Here is a 24,856-nt window from a genome sequence, read left to right on the forward strand (position 1 = left end):
AGAGATCCATGAAGAATGACCCAAACCAAACCCACTGCCGTCGAGTCGATTCCATCTGATAGTGACCCTACAGGACAGAGCAGAACTGCCCCATAGAGTTTCCAAGGAGCACCTGGTAGATTCCAACTGCTGACCTCTTGGTTAGCAGCCATAGCACTTAACCACTACGCCACCAGGGTTTCCATAAAGAATGACAGTACAGATTAAACGTCTATAGATATGCTTATACCTTGAACCAAAATAAAACCTACAGAAAAGGCCCTGGGTACTGCATCAAAGTGGGAATTTTAGAGGATCTTAGAGGTATTATGTTTTTTGGACTCAGCGTTATTGTCAGTATTTAACATGGTATGAAAGAAAACATTTTAAAAACAAGAATTAAGGGTTTAAATATTATGCAATTCAAGATAATGGTTTCCAAAGACAACTTCCTTATTCATTTACGTTTCTTTAAATCAACCTTGAAAATCAAGCAATGTGCTTCAGAAGTGGTCAAGCAGGGGGTGGGGGGAGAGAGCCACCAGCACAAAAAAGCTGAAAAAACAACCATCCAGCTCTATACCAAGGCTTTCAACCCCCTTCGTAATGTCATTTTCATGAAAATTCTGCGTTTGTTATATTATTGTCGCCAGATGTTTGTACCCTTGGTGTAGTGACAATGGGGGCAACAGTGACAAGAGGAGGACAGAGGCCACAGTAAAATGTGAATCCTACAAGGCAAACTCAGGAGGAGCACCACGAAGCACGGATGAGCTCACACTGCTATTTACAAGTCTTTCTGAAAGCAGTGACCCCGCCCCAGGAGACGAACTACACCAACCCACTGGCTTAACTGAAATGGTCTGCAGGGAGGTCTCAGCTCACGGTCTAACATATTAGTATCCATATTCCTTTCACACATTTACAGTAAAAAGAACTTATTTACACAGCAGGGAACAAGAATCTTTCAAAACCTCAACTTTGGCATTCTAAAATAAATGTTCTACATTAAGTTACCTCTAAATTTCCTTTCAGATTTTAAATGCTATGAGTCACAATCTGATCTAAGAAGGGAAAGTCAGGTAGACCTGGGCTTAACCTCCAGCTCTGCCGATTTACGGCTCTGAGTAAACTGCTCAGTCCTCCTGAGCCACAGTTTCCCAGCGTGACCGTAAGGCCTCCAGCCGTACAGAGCTACTTTGTGGCTGTGAGCGTAAACACACGGCACCAAGTACAGGACTTGGTACTTGGTATGCACTCAATAAACGGTGGTTATTGTAATTTTGACTGCTCCTGAAAACTACATGACAATTTCTCTTCGTGGCAGCTTCTAACTTAAGAAAAGAATGCTCAATAGATCTTTTGGGAGACCTTTTCCCAAAGGCCTAAATAGTTGAACTTTTTTTAAAAAAATTCTTTAGATCTTTGTACAAGATAGACACTGAAGATGGCATTTATTACAATCATCAGCGTATGCTTTTGTGAGTTAGAGACATAATAGTTTCCTTTCCTTAATTTAACAGGATACCTGACTCCTAATTTTTATCTATTTGTTTGCTGTTTAATCAATCCTTTAACCACAACCCCAGAGTTTAAGCATAACATTTAAACGAAGCATTATTTGTTGAAAAACATCAAGCTGTATTTAGAGCAAGATGTGAGGTCCATGAACCAGGCAGTAATGTGCTGGCCGACAGTGTTAACTGCCCTTAGTTCTGCTGTATTTGGAGAGCTTGATGTCTTTGGCATTATCTGATGACTGCTGCTTTTCTGATCCGGATATAATCTACTTCATTCAATACCTCTTGGCCATGTGGACAACTTATTTGAAAATTATCTTTCTCTGAAAGTTTTATGACCCAATTGACCATAATATTTAGTTTTTATGAATCTTCTATTTTTTTTTAACCTGGATACAGTATTAAAAAAAACTATTCTAATAACCTTATCCCTGTCACTGATGAAGTGAAAGAGAAGAGGGATGGTTCAGATTATTTATGCGCTACCAAAAAAACCCACTGCCATCCAGTGGATTCCGACTCATGGCGACCCTATAGGACAGAGTAGAACTGCCCCATAGGGCTTCCAAGGAGCAGCTGGTGGATTCAAACTGCTGACCTTTTGGTTAGCAGTCATAGCTGGTAACCGTTACGCCACCAGGACTCCACATGTATGGACCCGCAGGGAAGAAAGCAAAACTCAGCCATCTGAGAGTCTTGACTTTGATTTCCATAGCAAGATAAACTCATCCAGTAAGGACACACATTTAAATATCAATAACTTCACACTGGTGAGTATGGCATTGAAGAATTAGATATTCTTGGAATAAGGATAATCTTTTTTTATTGCCATCAAGTCAGTCAGACTCATGGCGACCTCACATATGTCAGGCTTTGGCTGTAATATTACAGAACTTGATCACCAGGCCTTCCCTCCACAGCGCTGCCGGGTGGATTTAAACCACCAACCTTTGGGTTAGTAGCCGAGCGCAAACCGTTTGGGCCACCAAGGGACCCTTAGGAACAAGGACACTCTCACTAAAAACTTACCAATTCTTTCAACTTACCAGTAGGCCATTTTAAGCTACAGAAGAACTAATTTCTATGTACACTCATGAATTCTACCAAAACCAATGTAGCTTATTTATCTAGTTTACTAAATAGATTTTTTAAAAGGACGTACTGGCAGAAGTGAGCAGCATTGACCATTTCATGGACCACAGGCAAATAAGAGGCAGTGTTAGTCATGAACTGATTTCCAACTTGGAGCTGTACTGAGGGACTTTTGTCCTATTAAGAAAAGGGTCAAGTTTCTTTGTTTTTGGCAGTATGGTGTAGTAGAAAAAACATTACATGGTTTGAAATTAGAGAGATCCTGTTCAAATCTTATACACCACTTAATAGCTACATAATTGACCAAATCAATCTAACTTTACTGAATCTTTTCTTCTCTCAAAGACGCAGAATTATAGTATCCCAATAGAGCTGCTGCAAAATTATAGACAATATATGCAAGGTAGCCAGCACAGTGCTTGGGCAGTATGGCCTGTAGCAGTGATGACAATGATTAATCACAATAATATCAATACGGAGTGGTAATAAAGGGGTTACCTTAAACTGATTCATTATATATGTCTAATTTAAAGTAAAGAAAAACAGAAATCATTTTACTATTACTTAATCTTCTCTATCTTTCCAAACATAAGGGATATTTGGAGAAAGCAATCAACAGGCAAAGTGACTTCATGGAGATACTCTGGGGCTAGTGGTAGAGAGAGAGCCTCTGGAGATCAGGAAGTTGGGGGCCCAACCACCAGCTCTCTGATTTCATTAGCAATGAGACATCAGGCAATCAGCTTACCTTCTTTGGGTCCCTGTTCCCTCATAGGTAAAATGAAAGAATAGGGTTAGGTGCTCTCTTGGTTCTCTTTTAGACCTAATTCTCTAGGGTTCTAACTAGTAAATACAGAACAGTTTGCATGTAAATTTACCCTGCCAAAATTATCTCCATTATTCTCAAAAAGACTATGGAAAATTCCAAATCAACACCATTAAAAAAGATAAACAAAGGAAAAATGTATATGAATAACTAGGCCTGAACCTTAACTTTAATATTTAGTACATTGTATGCTGTCGGGAAATTATCTTACTTTCTGGAATGCTTTTTTGTTCTACTATAATCTCATTTTTATGCTGTCGGGAAATTATCTTACTTTCTGGAATGCTTTTTTGTTCTACTATAATCTCATTATTTAAGACTATTTGTTATCTATTTTCAGGGTTTTTAATTTCATAATAAAACTCCAGCTGAGCTGAAACCGAGCATGCATGCTCTTAGTCCAAGAAAGAACTTGTGTTCTGAACAAAGTTTAAACCCACTGAGCCAGCTGAAAGGCAGAAATAAAATGAGTTGGAAAGAGAGATACCAGGGGCAGCGAGCAAAGTGCAAAGGCGCCAGAGCTCATGATGCATAGGGCACAGGTGCCAGGTGAGGCTCAGGTCACACACAACATACTGGGTACAGAATGTCAGGTCCCCTGTACTGAGCGATGAACTGAGAAATCTGATTTTTATTCCACGTAGAGGGATTCTGAACAGCTCCATAACATAAAAACACAACAGGAGTCTTAGAGACCCTACAATGAAAGAGTAACCTTTAATAGAGCTCTCAGTAAAGCCTGACAGAGACTGGCTTTGTGGAAGGTTGTCAAGGTTGTGAGGATGTTTTTTATAGGTTGGAGATGTGAGGTTAGGGGCTAGTATGTCAAGATGTCCCTGGGTAGCACAAACAGTTACGTGCCCAATGACTAGCCAAAAGGTTGGTGGTTTGAATCCACCCGGGGTGTTTTAGAAGACAGGCATGGTGATCCGCTTCTGAAAGGTCACAACCTTGAAAACTCTGTGGAGCAACTGTACTCTACACGAATGGGGTCAACACGAATTGGAATTGACTAGATGGCAACTCACAACAATAACAGCATGTCAAGATGTCCCACTCTCAACGAATCTCTAAGAAACAGCAATCTTTGGGTCAGCTACTGGGGTGAGTCTTACCCTGGAACAGATGACCCCAAGAAGATGTAAGAAAGTCCTATTTTCATCAACATGTCATATTATATACTGTTATTATTTTATAATTATCATTTTAAATTCATGTTTTTCAATTTATTTAAAACCTACTGTTTCTTAGATCATAAAAAATTTCTCCCGTTCCTTATTCCAGAAAACCCTAACAGCACAAGTCTTATGATAGGTATCTAGATTCATCTTTTTTCTGTTATTTGATACAAAGCCTTCAGACACTGCTGTTTCACATACAGTAACCGTGTACTTCCTATTGACAGGCGTACTGTGACATGGAAACAAGCGGAGGTGGATGGACAGTTATTCAGCGACGTGAGGATGGCAGTGTGGATTTTCAGAGGACTTGGAAAGAATATAAAGTGGTATGGATAGCCCTTAAATCATCTGAAAACACATAATTTTCTGTGTAAAAACGAATTTTCAAGATCTGCAGAAACTCAAGCACAAATCTTAAGTTAACCAATTACTTTTGACATAATTTTTTATCAAAGGGTTCTTTGCAACTGGTGTTTTTGTCTTCTTATTAAAGAACTGCCACGTCTATGTAATAAAAACTATATATTAAAACACAGACATGCAGGTGCTGTGCTCATTTTTAAAGGCAGCTTCAGCAACTGCTGGCAAGGCAACTGTTTGATGATGCTTAAGGCATCTACCAACTTAGCTACTTATCCTTAGGTTTCTGCTGTGTTAATTGTTCTATTATCCTAATGCTGATTTTCTTCCAGTAACAGCTTAGTTTCTTAAAAGTGACCTTTTAAATCTGTTTTCCTATGTGAAAGAGCCCAAATTTTTACATTACAAGAAGTTATTTCTGCTGAAAATTTGATAGTTATTCCATCTAAATTGATTGAATGTTGATTTCAAATACTTAAGAGAAAAAAATAAAGTAAGTGAATTTTACAACTTGGATTACAGGGATTTGGTAACCCTTCGGGGGAGTACTGGCTAGGAAATGAACTGGTTTCCCAGCTGACCAATCAGCAGCGCTATGTGCTGAGAATACACCTCAGAGACTGGGAAGGGAACGAGGCGTACTCCCTGTACGAGCACTTCTATCTCTCAAGCGAAGAACTCAATTATAGGTGAGTAAATAACACACAACTGAAAAAATTCAAAAGGTTGGCTGGGTCATTTTTCCAGAAAGTGAAGCCCACATTACACTAACTGGGATTTAACGTATTCTTAGAATACCTTGGATGAAAATACATTTGTTTCTTTGAGTTAGTACTTTCTTTAGGTAAGTTTCTCTAGTTTTAAAATTCTAACTTTTGTTATAACATTAAACATTACTAGAAGGGAAACTTTATCAGAACAAAGACTTTGTTGTGTCTGATGTTGAATCCTCAAAGCCTAGAAGAATCCTACGCAGCAGATAACTGGCATTAAAAACTATTTTTAGAAAAATGAATATTACATATCCCTGTTATCATACGTCATGTCAATATCAAAACAGACATTTACTGGGACTATTATTTTCTTTCTTTTACAACTGTAAAGCTGAATTTCTCTTTTATCAGTTTAAACATATTAGTTGGGTTCAATTCCAAAATCAGAACTAGTTACCAAATTTAAAAATGGCAGAATTAGATGGGATGGTCAGTCAGTCAACTCCTCTACTCTCTGCTATGGAAAGTACACAGCACTTAGTATCTGCCTTGTTCCCGCCCATGGGATAAGCAATATGCTTGAATGCTCAAAGAGTACCATGGGCAGCCCTGACAAGGAATTTACTTTCTGGCGGTATGATTCCATATGAGTAGAGACGGGAAACAGCAAGGGAACTGAAAGACCAGTACAGTCTACTGCATTAAGATAAGTACCCTAAGCCAGACACATGCATACCACAATATGAAGTACACACAGCTGTGCACATATACATATGCTCTAGTGGAGGCAAAGGAAGAAGTGAGGCTGTGTCGGGTGGCACCAAAGGAGCTGGTCTGAGAAGATGTGACAGAATGCATAAGCCACCGACATAGTTTTGAAGGGATCTACAGAGCACAGACTGGTGGTGGCTGGTGATCATAGAGTATACCCACTGCAAGGTCACAAATAAATAGAATCAAGTCCAACGGGAACATCACAGAAAGCTGTCATCATCTGGCCTAAAATACCACCTAAATCTGATGAATGATCAACTCAGACCCTCTGTTCAGTAGAAATGCCAAGATCTGAATAGTCTGGAAAATAAACTTTTAGCTCCTAAAGTTGACTTCCTAGGAGAGGGTCACCAATGGACAGCACAGAAAAGCTGCTGAAGTCAAAGTGCCTGAAGAGCTACCTGCAAACTATGCAATGTTGTATGTCCCCCTTCATAAACAGGTCATAAACAGAAACGTAACCCAAAGGAGATAAGTTACAACAAGCACTGATGTGACTAAAAGAATCAGTGGAAACACTCTATGGCTTCTCAATCTAGAAACAGCAGGGCTCTCTTGGAAGGCAGTAACTGAGATAAAAGAAAAGACAGGTGTTTGTACCACACTGTAGTTCCAAGTTGACCCCAAAAAGATCAAAACTTCAATGAACACTGAGAGACAAGTTGTCTGTCATTGTTTTACCGCCAAGTTAAATATTTTTTCAACTGGCAACAGTTAGGTGTCGACAAAAGTGGAGTTAAAAAAAGAGAAGAAGAAACAAAAAGTAAGGATTACGGTGTTTGTATAAGACGACTTTGGAAAATGGGTCATTACCCTTGTACGCTGACATTATAAAAATATTTTAAACTGTGATGATTTTTAATGGATATTTCCTTTAGAAATGCAATCGATTTTGGGATATGGCATTAAAAAAATACTGTTTAAAATTAGTTTAATTTACTTGGCAATATAAAAAAGAAGTATAACAGCTAAAAATTATCACAATAAAACACGACGTTAATGTGATAAAAGAATTTTGATTTGCTAAACTTTTACTTTTTCAGAATGCCAATTTTATATAGAAGCTAAGTATCTTTTTCTCAAAAATGTCCTTAAATGTTGGAAAACTGAGAAATGTATGTTGTAAGAAATAGATAAATGCATCAATAATTCTTCTCAACAAAACTAGGAATAAAATGGGCCATCTTCACATGCATTCTGGCAGTGACACACAGATAGGAGATTTAGTTATTAAATGCTGTGTTCCTCTCCCTTCAACTGATGCCAATTTAAAGCAATTTCAGGAATGCAGCTATTCTGAACAACCAGATACTTCTGAAAAGCAGCTTAGAACACTGGGCCATAGAATAGAGGGATCTAAGATTATACAACCCCCCTAACAGAGACTAGTAAACAATAGGATTCTCCTTTATTTCACTTGCCTTTGGGGTTCTGAAATTGTTCAGAAGGAACAGGAGAGTTAACAGGAAGAAACGCAAGGGAAATGGTTAATCTCAATCCTATCTATGATTAAGGGGAAGAGGTTAGAAAGAAATTAACCAAAAACCAAACCCACTGCCGTCGAGTCGATTCCGACTCATAGCGACCCTAGAGGACAGAGTAGAACTGCCCCGTAGAGTTTCCAAGGAGTGCCTGGCGAATTTGAACTGCCGACCCTTGGGTTAGCAGCCGCAGCACTTAACCACTACGCCACCAGGGTTTCCCTCTCAAGCACAGTAGCAAGCACAGTTACGGAAAATTTTAAAACCAAAACACACTTTTTCCTCCCTTTCCTAATATCCTCCTCACCACACAGATCACTGAGGCAGGCGTATTTTTGCAATATTCTAAAAATATACAATTTTATCTAGTGTCTAAGCTAATATTACATTTACTCCTAACAGGCTTACTATGCTACTACACAGCAACGAGGCAAAGCAGCCACAGAGGTCTATTTTCTGTACTGTTCTGAAGAGGCCCCTCCAAATTCAGTGATAGTTCCCTGCTGCTCACACCTTGTGCCTCCCTTCTGCCCCTGCCCCCAGCCAAGAATATCACCTTTGGAGTTGTCCAGTCATCTTAACAGGTGATGATGATTGGAGACCTCCCGTAGATCATTCTGTGCTGTATTTCCCCCCGTTTATCTGAAAGCAGCAGGAACATAAACTGCAAGAAAATTACAGAGCCCTCCAGTCCCTGCTGACACCTGTACAAGTGATATGCACTGGAGGTTTTATGAAAACTTTCCTCTTTGTCTAAGGATTTGATAAGCAGGTTCCTATTTACACCAGTGCAAGTACTTTGTTCAGAGTACGTATCTGCACACTAACCAGTACGGAAAACAGATTCTGCAGAAACGAATTCTTCATTATAAAGTTTTTCACTACAGTAAGTCAATAATCCAAGACAATTACTTTTTTTTCTTTGCATGCTTACAGGATCCACCTTAAAGGACTTACGGGGACAGCCGGCAAAATAAGCAGCATAAGCCAACCAGGAAATGATTTTAGCACAAAGGATGCAGACAACGACAAATGTATTTGCAAATGTTCACAAATGCTAACAGGAGGTAGGATGGTTTTTCTCACCCCTCCTGTTTGTATTGGTAAGAAGGATTTCAGAGAGTAAAATACTGGCAGTTTGGATTTCAGACTGTGACAGGTGACAATGTCCAAAGTTTTCATAAACAGACATACTAGCGTGATGCAGGTAAATTTGCTTTCCACTTTTTAGATTTAGTCTCTTGTGAGAACGAAACGGAACTAGAATTGTCAGCAGACCAACTGTGCCTCTCTCTCCAGGACCCAACCCTGGCAAAATGGGAAGCCTGACATCCAGCAAGCTCTCCTGAGTCTGTGCTTGCTGAACGTCAAATGCCAGAGAGATGTTTTCATGTCATTTTGCTTTATGAAAAAGATTTTAAAAACTCAAAATGGCAAACAAAACAGTGATTTAGGTTCACTATTATGGAAACATTTCCAATTGACAACTTTTTGTCCAAACATGAAATTTTGCATTGTCTTATTGGGGGGGGGGAACTTTTTTAAAGGATTTTATTAATATATAAACCAAACCAAAACCGCTGCTGTCAAGTTGATTCCAACCCACAGTGACCCCACAGGAAGGACAGGGTGGAACTGCCCCGTAGGGTTTCCAAGGCTGTAAATCGTTATGGAAGCAGACTGCCACATCTTTCTCCAGCTGAGCAGCTGGTGGGTTCCAGGCACCGACCTTTCGGCTGTAGCCGAGTGCTTAACTACTGCACCACCAGGGCTCCTTCATTCATATATGGCAAACATTCATAAATGCAAAGGACTTAATTAACTAACTTGCATTTTTAGGGAATCGAACTAAAAAAAGTGATTACTCATCTTAGATTAAGCCTTTCTTTTTAGGTCCTTGTTTTCTGCCTTTGAGGTCAGATTGCTTTAAAAATGAAAAGGGAAATCACACTCATAAGCTAAAGAGTGTTGTAACAGTTGCCTCATGGCTACGTGGGTATTCAGAAACATTGTAGAGTTCAACGATAGAAACCAACTGCTAGAAAACTTATCCTACAGGTTTTTGAAAGTTCAGAAATTGAGTAATGGGAACCAGTTAGCAGTGACTGAGACAGGGAAAAAGTCTCACAAATGCTCTCAAGCGAGCTCTTGAAAACACTGTCAATATTCCAAACTGAACGTAAGGACAAACAGTAAATTGGCAGGGTTTAATCTGTAGAGACCATAAATTCTATTATTAAAAATTAATCCCAGAAAAACCAAAAGCAAGAGCTGTGGTCAATATATTTTATGAACAGAAGACACTGAATAAACAAGTTAAAGATGTAAGCTTACAGAGCATTATTTCAGTTAAGAATATTTTACACTCAAAAGGAAAATATACTTATAAAAATAATTTAAAATTGAGTAATTCTCAATTACCTTCAAATAATACTGAAAGAATGAGGCTCCATTAAAAAAAACCATCATATGGTTCATTAGACAATATAATTACTATTTGATAACACAGGTCTTCCCTATTAGCTATAATTACTTCAATGAGATAAGCTATTGTATTGATTTTATGAAGGCTACTTGGCTTCCTCACCCTACCATAATAATCCTTTTTAAAGCCAGCTAAAAGGGGGAAAGGGCGGGGACCTAATGTACCTACTTGTTTTTTCTTCCTGTTTGCCATTCCCGTACACTGAACTCCGCTGTCCATTTCAGGGGATGGTGGTTTTCCGACCACCCATATATTGTGAACTACTCAAGAGAGTAAGAGAATTGAATAGCCAAGGAAACATATATTTATTTACTCAAATCAAGATTTAGGGTCTGAGAAGGGAATTGAAAAAGAGACTTGGAAGAAGAAAAAGCAGCCCAAGAGAGAAAATGGAGAGTTCTCGACTGTATAAAGGTCAAATTCCAACCAAGAATCTAGCGGGACCACAAACGCACTAACTACCCTAGTGATCAGCTAGGTTTCTGCATGGACAGTAATTCTATAATCAAGCCAAACAGCCGGCTGCAGAACGGACGAGTCTCTAAGTCTGGGATACAGACGGCTTGAATGTTTTAAAGGATTGTGAGTAACATACACAAATTACTTACTCAATCTACACTAATCTAAATCCACTTAAGTCGTGGAGCTGTTACCATTAGGAAGGAATTTAGGAATGGATGAAACAATTGGTGATGACAGTCCAGTGTGTAAGCATAACAAACGGATTTCTTGCATTTAAATTTTTTAAGAAAGAATTAAAATTTCACAGACACAGCCACAGCTGTCCTGCCAGCACTACTCCGTCCTTCCCCTGAGGGAACCAGGGGACTGAGTTCATTCACAGTCATTGTTTCTTTAGCTACCCATGTAGATGTCAATACAGGCAATCTCTTTAAAAAATTTATAAATATGGTGTTATACCGTATGTTTTCCCTTCAACATACTGTTGTTGAGATACATTAAGATAAATACTGCAAATTTAAGTCATTCCTTTCTCTCATCATCCCAAGGCTTCTGCACCTCAAAGCCTCCTCAGGAATGTGTACAGGCACCCTCCCTCACCCTGGTTAAATTACCTTCTGTTCCTGGAACTTAGAGACTTCCCTTTTCATCTCGCTCCACTGAGTACTTAAAATTGTGGGGTATGTTTTAACCAGAAAACTTTTTTTTTTTTTTTGGTAGAGAGAGGGGAAGCCTGAGTTAGTCCAGTCTACCACGTTGCTGGAACCAGAAACCAATCCTGATCCATCCGATAGTCATCAAACTATCTTTCAGTTTCTTTACTCATCCATACTTGTAATCATGCACTATGCTCACCAAGTCAGGACTGTGGAGGGTGGCCCACATATTTATGTCTAGAGAAGACTGGACCTCACACACAGTACAAGTGATGAAGAGTAAGGAGAGCCCGTGAAAACCTTTCCCACGACAGAGCTAACTGTGATTTACTCTGTGTGAAGTTGGAAAGCCTCACTTCTCGTCCGACAGTGCAGCATATTGTATATTAATGAGTATTGACATACACCTACTTTAAATGCATATGACGTAACTAAAAAATTAGCTGAATGTTTTTAACTCTATGGTGAGTCCCTCAACTCATCTACTAGACGAAAGCCTGGCAGGTCTAACCCACTCAGAGGCACCTTGGAAGACGGCCCTGGCGATCTGCTTGTGAGAGGTCGCAGCCTTGACAACCCCGTGGAGCAGCTCTTCTCTGCACACTCGGGGCTGCCGTGAGTCAGAATCAACTCAGTGGCAACTAACAACAACTGGTGAGCTAGTTAGTATCACCTAGTTCTTAATTCCTCCTGTTTTTATTTTACTTTCACAGGCTGGTGGTTTGATGCATGTGGACCTTCCAACTTGAACGGAATGTACTACCCACAAAGGCAGAACACAAACAAATTCAACGGTATCAAGTGGTACTACTGGAAAGGGTCCGGTTACTCGCTCAAGGCCACAGCCATGATGATCCGACCAGCCAATTTCTAGAAGCTTGTGCACGTCTAATGAATGGTGTACTGTACCTGGTTCCAAAGACTAAATTCCAAAGCACTGAAAGACTCAACTGCATCCCGTCTCCTTTTCCACCTCAGACGACCTGCTCTCGGGTGCTGAAAGGATCAACGTGCTCCAAATTAGACCGTGGTATTCTTCGTCAATTAACAAATCAAAGCGCTACCAAAACACAAAGACCTGCCTGCTAGCGTGATCTGGTAGAACACCTGTGTGGAGAATAAATCTAAAGCTGAGAATCAGACTGACGATTATACACCCCGTTGTCACAGCCAAGAACATGCGAGCTCATCAGTAAATAACTGGACGAGGAACGCTTGTGTAATATAGTTCAGATCATCTTGGAGCTGCACCCTTCTGAGCACTGCCCATAGGCTGTAAATGCCCACGCGTCCTGAATTCATCATTACTATCATAATTAAAAGGGAGAAAAAGGTCATTTTTAAAATTCTCTACACCATAAAATGTATATTCAGGGATATTCTGAGAAGCGGTTATTTAGCAGTTTAACATTTGAAGGAGGAAAAACATAGCTAACGCATTTCAATTCTTTTTAGGTGTGTAAAACTTCCATCTTGAAAAACAGTATATTTACATATGTGTCAACAGCTTAGTTTTAAGTTAATGACCAAATACGTATTTCAAGTTTATACGGTGAAAACTTCTGGGACTCCGGAAATTATCAAAAGTGTCGTTTTAGTTTATATGAAGATTGTACTATTTTTTTTCTACTTGGCTGTTAAATATAAAGGTATTTTTAGTAATTAAATATAACTTATTAGGTGAGATGACTATGTTTAACTTTTTTGATAATACTTACAATTTTGTAACTTGGTTCTGAAACAACCAGATTGTGCCTTATGACCAAGAAATATCTGATTTTCAATTATGAAGAAAATCATATGACAGAGACTTTACTATCTTATATTTCTGTTCCAAGTCAGAGGTGATTTTTTCTCTACTAGCAAGATGTATTTTAGCGAACTAGCTTACAATTTAATTTGTAGTTGAGAAAAACCTGTTTAAAATACTTAAAAGCTACATTTCTCAAGCTAGGTTCACCTCTAATGTAATTAAAGAAAAAATAATTTGCATTAGTACGGCTATTTCTATGTCCATTAACAAAAAATGTTTTGGAGTGAAAAAAATCCGATATTTATGGCATATTCAAATGTTTACAGAAGATTTTGAGAATATGGTTTTAAGCTTAGTACTATAAAACCTAAACTCCCAGAGTTTTAACTCCTTTTCAAGTATTTGTAGTTCAATTAATAATAACTCATACCTGTGTAAAGCTTTAAAATTTAGAAGCAATTCCTCATATATTTGTTTTTGAATCAGCTGCTAGAAAGCTTAGGGCCCAATTTGCAACCAATATTTACCTCACAGCTGTCTGCATCTTTTACTGTTCTGCCATCATTTTTTCTCTTTTCCGCTTTTCTCACCTAGTTATTGCACCCCTACATCCCTACCAGGCTTAGTTTTAGAACACACATGTTGCTACGTGCTTTGAGTCAACTTATGGACTCTGGAGGATTCGAGGCGCTTTGCTTTTTCCAGCGTGCGGCACTTTTCCCAGCAAGGACACTAACTGAGCCAAGAAACTGCTCATCTGAGAACTGTTTCTCTTACTACATGTAAGAAGGTTTCGTAAGTTCAACAGAGGTATCAGAGCTTTGCATCAAGTTAAAAAACATCCCCTAATAAGAAAACACCACAGTTTCAAAACACAGTGATAAGTTTCTGTGACATCCCCATGATCACAATGACAGATACTGAAAGTGGAATGATAATAACAGGAAAAACTGGCAAATACTTACTTACCTTTTATTAATTCCCTAAGTGTTCATGTAGGCAAGTAAAATGAATTTCAAAGACAAATTTCATTAAGTTATTCAAAGTTACACACACAGCTTATTTGTCACTACTTGCAGCAGTTATTTTCTATAAAGTCCCCGCGAAGATTCACTTGGCCAACACCGAACACCAAAGCAGCCTTGTTCGGCCTCAGCTGGGATTCCTTCGTGTTATGCGCGTGCCTGTGTCTGTGAATGCTGGTCAAAGTGCAGTGAGTATTTTAAGTGAACACAACACTGAGAATAACGAGGATGGCAGAATGGAGGAAACCTGTGTGTTACTTTATACTTCCTTACACAGCACTTCAAACAAAATCTTGCTGAGAGAAATTTTTACTCTCATTAAGATATTATTTGTAAAACTGAAATCAAAATAGTAATCTTGAAAATAAAAACAAAGTAACCTTAACTGCAGTGATCAGAGAGCAGGGTTCAATTTCTTGCTATGTGTTAGTCAGACTGTCTACTCAGGCAACTAAAAATAAGCAGAAAGACAGTTTGCAGATAAAAATCATCACTTATCTTTCAGATAAAACCAAACCCATGCCAGTGAGTCCATTCTGACTCATTACCAACCCTATAGCATGGCGTAGAACTGCCCCATAGGGTTTCTGAAAAGCGGCTAGTGGATTCAAACTGCTAACCAATAAGCAACATCATGAAATACCGAGAAAATATTGATGTTGTCAAGGATTTCATTTTACTTGGATCCACAATCAACACCCATGCAAGCAGCAGTCAAGAAATCAAATGAAGCATTGCATTGGGCAAATCTTCTGCAAAAGAGCTCTTTGAAGTGTTAAAAAGCAAAATCGTCATCTTAAGGACTAAGGCGTGCCTGACCCAAGCCATGGTATTTTCAGTCGCCTCATATGCATGTGAAAGCTGGTCAATGAATAAGAAGACTAAAGAAGAATCGATGCCTTTGAATTATGGTGTTTGCAAAGAATATCGAATATTCCATGGACTGCCAGAAGCACCAACAGGTCTGTCTTGGAAGAAGTACAACCAGAATGCTCATTAGAAGCAAGGATGGCAACATTTCGTCTCACATACTTTGGACATGTTATCAGGAGGGACCAGTCCCTGGAGAAGGATATCAAGCTTGGTAGAGAAAATGGTCAGTGAAAAAGAGGAAGGCCCTCAACTAAGACGGACTGAGACAGTGGCTGCGACAACAGGCTCAGGCATAACGACTGTGAGGATGGCGCAGGACTGGCCAGTGTTTTGTTCTGTTGTACTTACGGTCGCTGTGAGTCGGAACTGACTCAATAGCACCTATCAACAACAATCTTTCAACTACGAATCATTTGAAAAAACAGTCTCACAAGACCAGTTAATTTTTCTGAAAATGAAAGCCAATTTCTGTGCAACCGTTCTCCGACCAAACCTTAAATAACCTACTTAATTATTAATTAATCTCTTTTTAAAAACTAGAACTTTGATCTTAATCATTAAACACTTAGAATCCTCAAAAGTCAGTGAAGTTGAAGTTGAGCCTAGGAAAAACATCAGCACATAAAGACTACACACTAATGCCAGCAATTCATGGTTCTCTTATACCTGTTAGTTCTATCTCATCAAAACATAAAGGAAAACATCAGCACATAAAGACCACACACTAATGCCAGCAATTCATGGTTCTCTTATACCTGTTAGTTCTATCTCTACTAACAGTAAAAGCTTTATTTTTTTAAAGCAGTAAGCAAAATATAATACGACCTTCTCAGTAAAAACTTGTTACTATCCATACACTTAAAATACTGTCCGGAGAATAACAAATTGTATTTATAGTCATAAAATAATATCTGACTTACGGGTGCTGCAGGGAAGTAGTTAGAAAGCTCAAAAGGCTCCTCGGAAATCCAATGACCCATTTCCAAAGACCACAGTACCTACAAGTGATACAGAAAACACAACACTTATCGTGGATTGTCAGGATTTTAGGAGCTAATAAACCTAGAGTTACTTTGCTGATACATTAAAAACAAAACCAACCAGCCAACCAACCACCAAATAGTTTATTCTGTCCCTCATTGTAACAAAGAGTAGCAGCTACACGTGCCAGAGAGGTGAAACAGATAAGTTCTTGAACAGCACAGTGCCTTCAGACCCTTCGTGCTGCACAAAGGTTATGAATGTTAACAAACGCTTAATTTAGAAAAAAGTCTCAGGGCAACAGAAAAGGGGTTATTATCCTAGTGATACCAAATATTTAACCATTAATCCTTTCCTAAACATACGTAATACTACATTTTTAAAACATTCCAAGTTCCAAATTTATGGGGTCATTTACATTTTCCAGTAAAAATCCCAGTATTTACTAATTAAAACAAATAAGTTAGGAAAACACAGATCACACAAGCTTAACTCAAAAAGTGATCCTTTGGCTTTTGACTTTGTTTCTAGCACCGGCCAATATGCTCAGTAGAAGGAGTTCTCTATAATACATTTGATTATTTACTTAATGATTTAAAAGGAGAAAATCCTTCCCAGACCTTGGAAGAGTAAAATATCTCATAAACAAGCTTTTTAAAGCTATTGTTATTATTTTAATCCACATATTTTTAAATGATTAAAACAATGCTTTCATTTTTTAATTCAACAATGATGTTTGAGACATCTTCACTCTGTGACCAAACTCCCCCAGATCTGTATGTTTCTATGCACTCTGAACATTTTTACAGATAAAATAACAAACTGAATTATATAACTCTGGTTTATTTTTTATCTGCAATTTTATCTCTTATATTCAGTGAAACCATTTTTTCCCCATAGTTGCTATATAAATTTTAAGCCCTTTTTTGCTAAATTACCAGAAAAGATGCTTAATTATTGCTTTGTGGTAGTTTTCATGGTCCAAAACCATCTATGGGATATCTGTCTTAAATATTTCCTTCTCTCTATATTAAAGGTAGTGCTTTTCTAACATAAGACAGTAACCTTTTCCTAAGTGAAGGGGGCATGACAGTGGAATAAACAGGAACAAGAACAGTGTATAGTATCTGAATGATAATTCTTAGCACCGGCCTGGTCCTTACTTTAAACAGAAGGTGTTTATTTATTTATTTATTCAACAACAATTTTTTGCTGCTCATTATCTGTTCATCTGTCAAAAATTTACCGAGAGCCTCCCCTGAATAAGAACCTGGAAACAAACCCCAGACCTAGAGGAGGCTGTCCTCTTGTGGGAGATCGAAAAGTAAACCAGGAACTGGAGGAAGCAAGCTAACAACCTAGGAGAATCAAGAAAGGCTCCACAGAGGAGCTGAGATTTTCATCTCAGTCTTAAGTGATGGGTAAAAGTTAATTAGGCAAAGGTAGGGACTCTGGGAAGGCGAGAGAATATTCCACCACAGAAAGAATACCACGTGCAAAGACAGACTGAGGATATAAGTAGGTTTTCTTTCCCTTTTTGGCTATAGTGGAGGGTGCTTTGGGAGAAGTGGTAAGAAAATAGGGCTGGGTGAATCCCGACTGTCAAGTATCCAAAAAAAAAAAAAAAAACCAAACCCCAGTTCCGTCGAGTCAATTCCGACTCATAGCGACCCTATAGGACAGAGTAGAACTGCCCCATAGAGTTTCCAAGGAGCGCCTGGCAGATTCGAACTGCCAGCCCTTTGGTTGGCAGCCGTAGCACTTAACCACTACGCCACCAGGGTTTCCCTGTCAAGTGTAAGGTATAATAATAAAGCCTCTTCCCACCCATGTCGGCTCAGTGACATTATCACATGGCAAAGGCAGTGCTGGGCATGAGAACCAGAGAACAAACCAAACAAGACAGGAGAAGCAACAGCTAAGAGGCCTAGGGGCCCAGGAGATACAATGGAAATGGAGTGTAACGTGAGAAAATCTGTCTCCATTAGAAAGGGAGAAAATAGCGAGTTATGGTTTCAGGGATACTGTTCAGTATGACAACTTAATCTTCAGATAGGTCTGTGTGTACATAAACATATTATCATTTAAGTATCTTTTTGTATTCTCCCAGTTTTTATTACCTAAATAACACTATAAAACCAAAACAAAATAAAAAACAACAAAAAAACTCCACAAGACTTAGTAAGTCCAATGAAAGAAAGTATTAGAAAATAGGCAACTCTACACTGAACTCTCCTTAAGAGCGGTTAAAAACATTTCAGTAACAAAGTATTTACCTTCCTCTTTTTTTTTTTTCTCAATGTATGCTACCATTTACAGAGATACATTCACAATATGTACGGTGCTCTACAAACTCATGTAATTAGCCCAGAATATAAAATGTAAGAAACATTCAAACTCAGGTTCATTTCAGACATGAGCCACTGTAAAAGAAGAGCACAGTGAGAAACACAGTTTAAAAATGTGCGCGGCATTTGAGTTCAAATATAATCCACATTAAAATGTCAACCAAACTTAACCTCTTGGAGAAAATTTATGTCCTGTGAATTTGTCCCTTCTGAAATGTTAAGAAAATAAAGCTGTCTATAGTAGAATTTTGGTAAGTAAATCAATAAACATAATCCATATAGATATTCTAGGAATTAATATTGTACAGATACAGCAGAAAATACTAACTTGAATGTAATAAAAATCATCGAATCAGAAATATATTGTAAAAGTTTTGCTTTTGTACTTTCACTAGCCAAATTTGTCTTTACTTTAGTAGAAAAAATCTACGCAAGATCACAGGTAAGGATGTAAATGAACTTAAAAACAAAAGGGTAACTAGACATATTTCCCATAAAGTATGTGGTAGAACAGTAATTATTGAGAATAATGCATGGAACAGGGAAGCATGACCGTGGAGAACCACATCCCATGTTTAGAGCCATAAAAGGAGGGCAAAGAGGTATTTCAACATCAGCTTCAGCAGGAATTCAGCATCTTACATCCAACACATTACATAACAAGCATGATACTTCTGACATTCTTTAATTATCATTCATAGAACCCAGAACCTTTGGAAGAAGTTACAAAGGAACCATTTTCTTGCTTTATTAGATTAGTAGCTACCGAGAAGAAAACTTCCTGTTAACACAGCACTAGGCACAAAAGGTCTTTTGTTATTTTATACTCATCTAATTCTTCCACTTGAACAATGTGAGTCAGAAAATGGTGCTGTTATTAAACCCAAGTGTAGAATAGCATCATACGCAGTGAAGAAAATGAAATCAACTTCTGGTTAAACAGCAGAAAAACATGTTGCCGTTGAGTCAATTCCGAATCATAGCAACCCCATAGGACAGAATAGAACTGCCCCATAGAGTTTCCAAAGAGCGCCTGGTAGATTTGAACTGCTGACCTGTTGGTTAGCAGCTATAGCACTTAACCACTACGCCACCAGGGTTCCCAAAAAACAGCAGAGTGAGTATGTGTTTATCCCCACCACAGCCCAATACTGAATAAAATGATGGGATTAAAAGGAATGGGGAAAAAGTCCATAGTAGATAAAATATGATAACGTTTTGAAAGTTGCAAAGAAGATGGATGAATGGTAATTGACTTAGAAGGGCAAAGAAAGTTAAAACCTAAGTATCTAGAGAAGGGAGTCAATAAGAAATCAATTTCCCAAAAGGTTGAGAAATTGGTGATACTATACACCTCTGAGGATGGTTATGTAGAAAAAAAAGAGCAGGGCTAAAAAGGAACAAATCTCTTACCCTCCCAAACCTGCACCATCCAGTGGGGCAAGGCAGAAGTAAAGCCAGGGACTCTCCTGAGAACGGTGGGGAGAAGCAGTAGGGAACGCGTGCTCCAGGAGAGCCCCTCGTCCGGGACACCAGCAACCAGGCATATGAGCCTCAAGCAGGACACTGACCACTCCCTTCTGGGGAAACAGGTCGGCAGGAAAAAAAGCCTCTACAAATACTGACATTTTGTCCTCTTTCAATCAAATATCTCTGTCCATATCACATTATCTACAATGAAAAAAAACAATAAACTCAACTCAGGTAGGCAAAGTTTTCAATCGCCTTTTCACTACCTTACTATTTCATATGATTTTATACCCATATGAAAAAGGTTTCTAATATGAAACCATAGATCAAACCAAACAAAATCAGATGGAGGAGAGATAATACAATGAGCAGAAGAAAAAAACTTAAAAAGTATATTTAATATCTTTAAAGAAAAAAGCAACTCAGAAGAAAGGCCTGGCAACCTGTCTCCAAAAAGTCATCCACTGAAGACCCTACGGAGCAGAATTCGACCCTGACACACAGGAGTCACCATGAGCCTGGGTCGACCCGAGAGCAGCTGGTTCAGTGGTTCAATACTGAGTTACTCCTAATTTCCAGAGAGCCAGCCTAATCGCTCACTGTTTTTGGACATGTTTCCAGAGTACGCTACCTACCACATAAAAAAAAAAAAATGTTAAATTAATCCACAGCTCTGGTGCTAAGAATACTTGTGAGAACTTAGTCAAAAAGGACAAAAGAGAGGCCTTCTTTGTGGCAAAAGTCAACAACATTCTAACTAATATACATTTTACACGTAGCACATACACCGAGTCCCTGGGGAGATGCAAACAGTCAACGTGCTCGCCTGCTAACAGGAAGGCTGGAGCGTCCAGTGCGCCCAGAAGTGACTTGGAAGAGAGGCCTGGAGATCTAGTTCCGAAAGATCAGGACTAAAACCCTGGGAGGCAGTGTACTCTGATACACACGGGGTCGCCGTGGGTCAGAGCTGACTTGATGGCTGCTGGGTAGCACATCCATAATTTAAACAACGTGTCCAACGTCACACTAATCTTTGGCAAACTGAGACTTGTTTCAGGAGTCTAGCCAAAAAAAAGAAAAAGCTGGAAAAAGTATATTATTTGTATACAAGAGACTTCAGATTGCATAAAACACCAGTTAGTTGAAAATCAAATCTGACAGAAGTTTGTGCCACAGATTTAACTCATGGGAATCTTATTAATTTCAAAGAGCTGAAAAATAAACTTGAACTCTAATCGTTGAAAAGAGCTTGAGGCTGTCTTTCCACTCTCTGGGCTGCCCACCTCTCCTCTCGCCACCCTGACAAAACTCGACTGTCAGAGTTTATGGACGATACAGAAACATTAGATTTTCATTCGCAAATCTTTTTCTTACAAGAGTAACAGAAGTAATGATGATCAATTTTACTATTTTAGGCAAACAACAAAATTATAAAAATCAAATTGTGAATTTTTTCTCATCAGATTTTACAGATTCTTGTTTCAGGTATTAGGGTAATCGATTTTCTCAAACAATAAAACCTTAAGAGGATTTATTTCTACGTCCATTGCATTTCAGGGGAGGAATAATAACATTTGTTATTCTTCCCCAACTAGTATACCGTACGGGTGAAGAGCACAGAGCCCAGGCAACTGGGTTTAAACCAATCTCCACCTCTTCACAGCTCTGTGACAAGAGATAAGTTAGTCAACCCTTCTATCAGCTGTGGCAACAAATTCATTTCTAGGTTACACTGAACTTCAGGAGAAAAAACTGAAGATGCCAATCGGTATAATTTTTAATAATAAAATAGTACTTATGTCCTGAATGAAGCCCTGGTGGTGCACTGGTTTAGAGCTCGGCTGCTAATCTAAAGGTTGGGGGTTCATATCCACCAGCTGCTCCTTGGAAAGCCTATGAGGCAGTTCTACTCTGTCCTATAGCGTTGCTATGAGTTGGAATCAACTTGACAAGAATGTTTTTTTTTTTTTGCGTGTTATGTCCTGAACACTCTGGAGCCAGAAAACAGAGGAGGTCTAGTCTTCCAAAGAGATCAACTTGAACTGGCAAAGTTTCAAGGCAATGTTATTTGTTCCAAAATAAACCATTCCTCTGTATTTCCGACACATCTCGTAACATCAAGAAATGGTTCCTCTAAATCCATAAAGATCTTAAAACCTGCCTAGACGATTTTTTTTAATTGGGGGGAAATTCACATAACACACAGTTCATCACCTTAGAGGAGACAACTCTGGGCATCCAGCGTCTTCACCATGCCGTGCAGCCACCGCCTCTCCCCACCCCGGAAAAACACCTTGTACCCGCTACGTGATCACTCCCAATTCCCCCCCCCCCCCACGCCTGGAAGACACTAATCAGCTTTCTGTCTCTGAATTTGGCTGTTCTGGGTATGCCATATAAAGGGATCAAGCAATGTGACCTTTACGTCTGGCTTCTTTCACTTCCCATAATGTTTTCAAGGTTCATCCAAGTTACGATTTTAGTGAGGGTTAGTGACAGCTGTCAAGAAACACTTGTTGAATAATGACAGTAATTAATGTTTACTGACTGTTTACCGGATACCTTGCTTAAATGATTGTTCGATCTTTGACAGATAAGGAAACTGAAATTTATGGAGTTTAAATGTGTTATCCAAAATCACACAGCTAGTAAGTGGCAAGGTTACACTAAAATTCACTTTCTTCTCCATGAATCTTTTAAGAATACACAAGGCAGTGTGTATTCACAGAGTGAATATATCAAAGTCTAACTTTGTAGAAGATAAACTCTCTAGGTCGTCTCTGGAAGCAGACGCTAGAAAGAACATAGGCTCTGGATTGAGGGAGAGCTGAATTCAAATCTAAAATTCACCATTTTCAAACACTGTAACTGTAGGCAATTTACTAGAGCATTTCAAGCCACAGCTTCCATAAAGATTACTGAATTGACTGACTGAGACACAACAGCACCGTGTCTTTAAATTTTCCAAGTGAGTAACACCACCTGAGGCACCCCACAAACACCCTCCTCCACACCAGAGGCTGCTAGCTGGCCCTCTAGTTTCGTGCTACTCAGTGTGTGGTCATAGTGCCAGCAGCGTGGGCATCACATGGCAGCTTGTAGGAAATGAATCTTTGGGCACAGACCTACTGAATCAGAATCTACATTTTAATAAGATCCGCAGGTGATTCAAATATATGTTTTTTAATTTACTTATTGTGCTTTAGCTAGAAGTTTACAGCCCCAATTAATTTCTCATACAAAAATTTATACACATATTGTTATGTGACCCCAGCTGCAATGCCTGTAATGTGACTGCACGCTCCCCCTTCCCAGCCCGGTTTCCCATGTCCATTCGACCAGCTCCCATCCCCTTCTGCCTTCTCATCCCACCTCAGGACTGATCAAGTAGTGTATCTGCTTGAACTAAGAAGCACACGCTCCACGAGTATTATTTTACGTTTTGTAGTCCAGTCCAACCTTTGTCTGAAGAGTTGGCTGCAGGAATGGCTTTAGTTCTTTCTGGGTCAATAGAGAGTCTGGGAGCCATGTCTTCTAGAGTTCCTCTGGTCTCAGTCAGACCATAAAATCCAGTCTTTTTACAGGAATTTGAGTTCTGCACCACACTTTTCTCCTGCTCCATCAGGGACTCTCTGCTGTGTTCCCTGTCAGGGCGGTTCCTGGTAGTAGCTGGGCACCACCTAGTTCTTCTGGTCTGGGGCTGAGGGAGTCTCTGGTTTATGTGGTCCTTCAAATATACTTTGTCTCTTAGGCTAATATTTACTGTGTCTTTGCTGTTCTTCATCCTCCTTCGCTCCAGATAGGTTGGGACTAACTGATGCATCTTAGATGGCTGCTTGGAAGCTTTTAAGACCCCAGACATCACTCACCAAAGCGGGACACAGAACATTTTCTTAATTTGTTACGCCAAATGACCTAGGTGTCCCCCGAAACCACAGGCTCCCACCCCTGTCACTCTGTGCCTCAAAGTGTTTGGCTGTGTTCAGGGGAACTTCTTAGCTTCTGGGTTAGCCCAGTGGCTAACTTTCCTGCATTGTGTGCTGTCCTTCCCTTCACCTAAGATAATTCTTTTTTTTATCTAGTTAGTGAATACCCCCTCCCTCCCTCCCCACCCTCGTAACCATCAAAGAATGTTTTCTTGTGTTTAAATCTTTTCTTGAGTTCTTATAATAGTGGTCTCATACAATGTTTGTCCTTTTGCGACTAATTTCACTCAGCATAATGCCTTCCAGATTCATCCATGTTGTGAGATGTTTCACAGATTCCTCATTATTTTTGATCATTGCATAGTATACCATTGTGAATATATACCATAATTTGTTTATCCCCTTGTCTGTTGATGGGCACCTGGGTTGTTTCCATCTTTTTGCTACTGTGAACAGTGCTACAATGAACATGGGTATGCATATACCTATTTGTATGACAGCTCTTATTTCTCTAGGATATATTCCAAGGAGTGGGTTTGCTGGATCGTATGGTAGTTCTATTTCCAGTTTTTTAAAGAAGCGCCAAGTCGATTTCCAAAGTGGTTGCACCATTTTATATTCCACCAGCAGTGTGTAAGTGTTCTAGTCTCTCTACAACCTCTCCAACATTTATTATTTTGTGTTTTTTGGATTAAGTCTAGCTTTGTTGCAGTGAGATGGTATTTCACTACAGTTTTGATTTGCATTTCTCTAATGGCTAATGATCTGTATCTCTTCATGTATCTGTTAGCTGCCTGAATGTCTTCTTCTGTGAAATGCCTCTTCATATCATTTGCCCGTTTTTTAACTGGGTTGTCTTTTTGTTGTTGAGGTTTTACAGTATCTTACAGATTTTAGAAATGAGACCCTGATCAGATATATGTCGTAGCCAAAATTTTTTTCCCAGTCTGT

General features: G+C 39.1%; 2 protein-coding genes across 5 annotated transcripts in view; one reads left to right on the top strand and one right to left on the bottom strand.

Annotated features, from left to right (window-relative positions):
* ANGPT2 (angiopoietin 2) overlaps positions 1-17,795 on the top strand; it is a 66,482-nt gene extending 48,687 nt beyond the window's left edge. For both annotated transcript variants that reach the window (XM_049904251.1, XM_049904252.1), the window contains exons 6-9: positions 4,823-4,924; positions 5,481-5,647; positions 8,863-8,993; positions 12,243-17,795. In XM_049904251.1, the coding sequence (XP_049760208.1) occupies positions 4,823-4,924; positions 5,481-5,647; positions 8,863-8,993; positions 12,243-12,403 (561 nt within the window). In that variant the 3' untranslated portion in view covers positions 12,404-17,795. The remainder of the gene's footprint in view (positions 1-4,822; positions 4,925-5,480; positions 5,648-8,862; positions 8,994-12,242) is intronic.
* Positions 15,969-24,856, bottom strand: part of MCPH1 (microcephalin 1) — a 144,844-nt gene continuing 135,956 nt past the window's right edge. For all 3 annotated transcript variants that reach the window (XM_049904242.1, XM_049904243.1, XM_049904244.1), the window contains one exon: positions 15,969-16,178. In XM_049904242.1, the coding sequence (XP_049760199.1) occupies positions 15,969-16,178 (210 nt within the window). The remainder of the gene's footprint in view (positions 16,179-24,856) is intronic.

This window comes from Elephas maximus, chromosome 12 (assembly GCF_024166365.1).
Source record: "Elephas maximus indicus isolate mEleMax1 chromosome 12, mEleMax1 primary haplotype, whole genome shotgun sequence".
NCBI lineage: Eukaryota > Metazoa > Chordata > Mammalia > Proboscidea > Elephantidae > Elephas > Elephas maximus.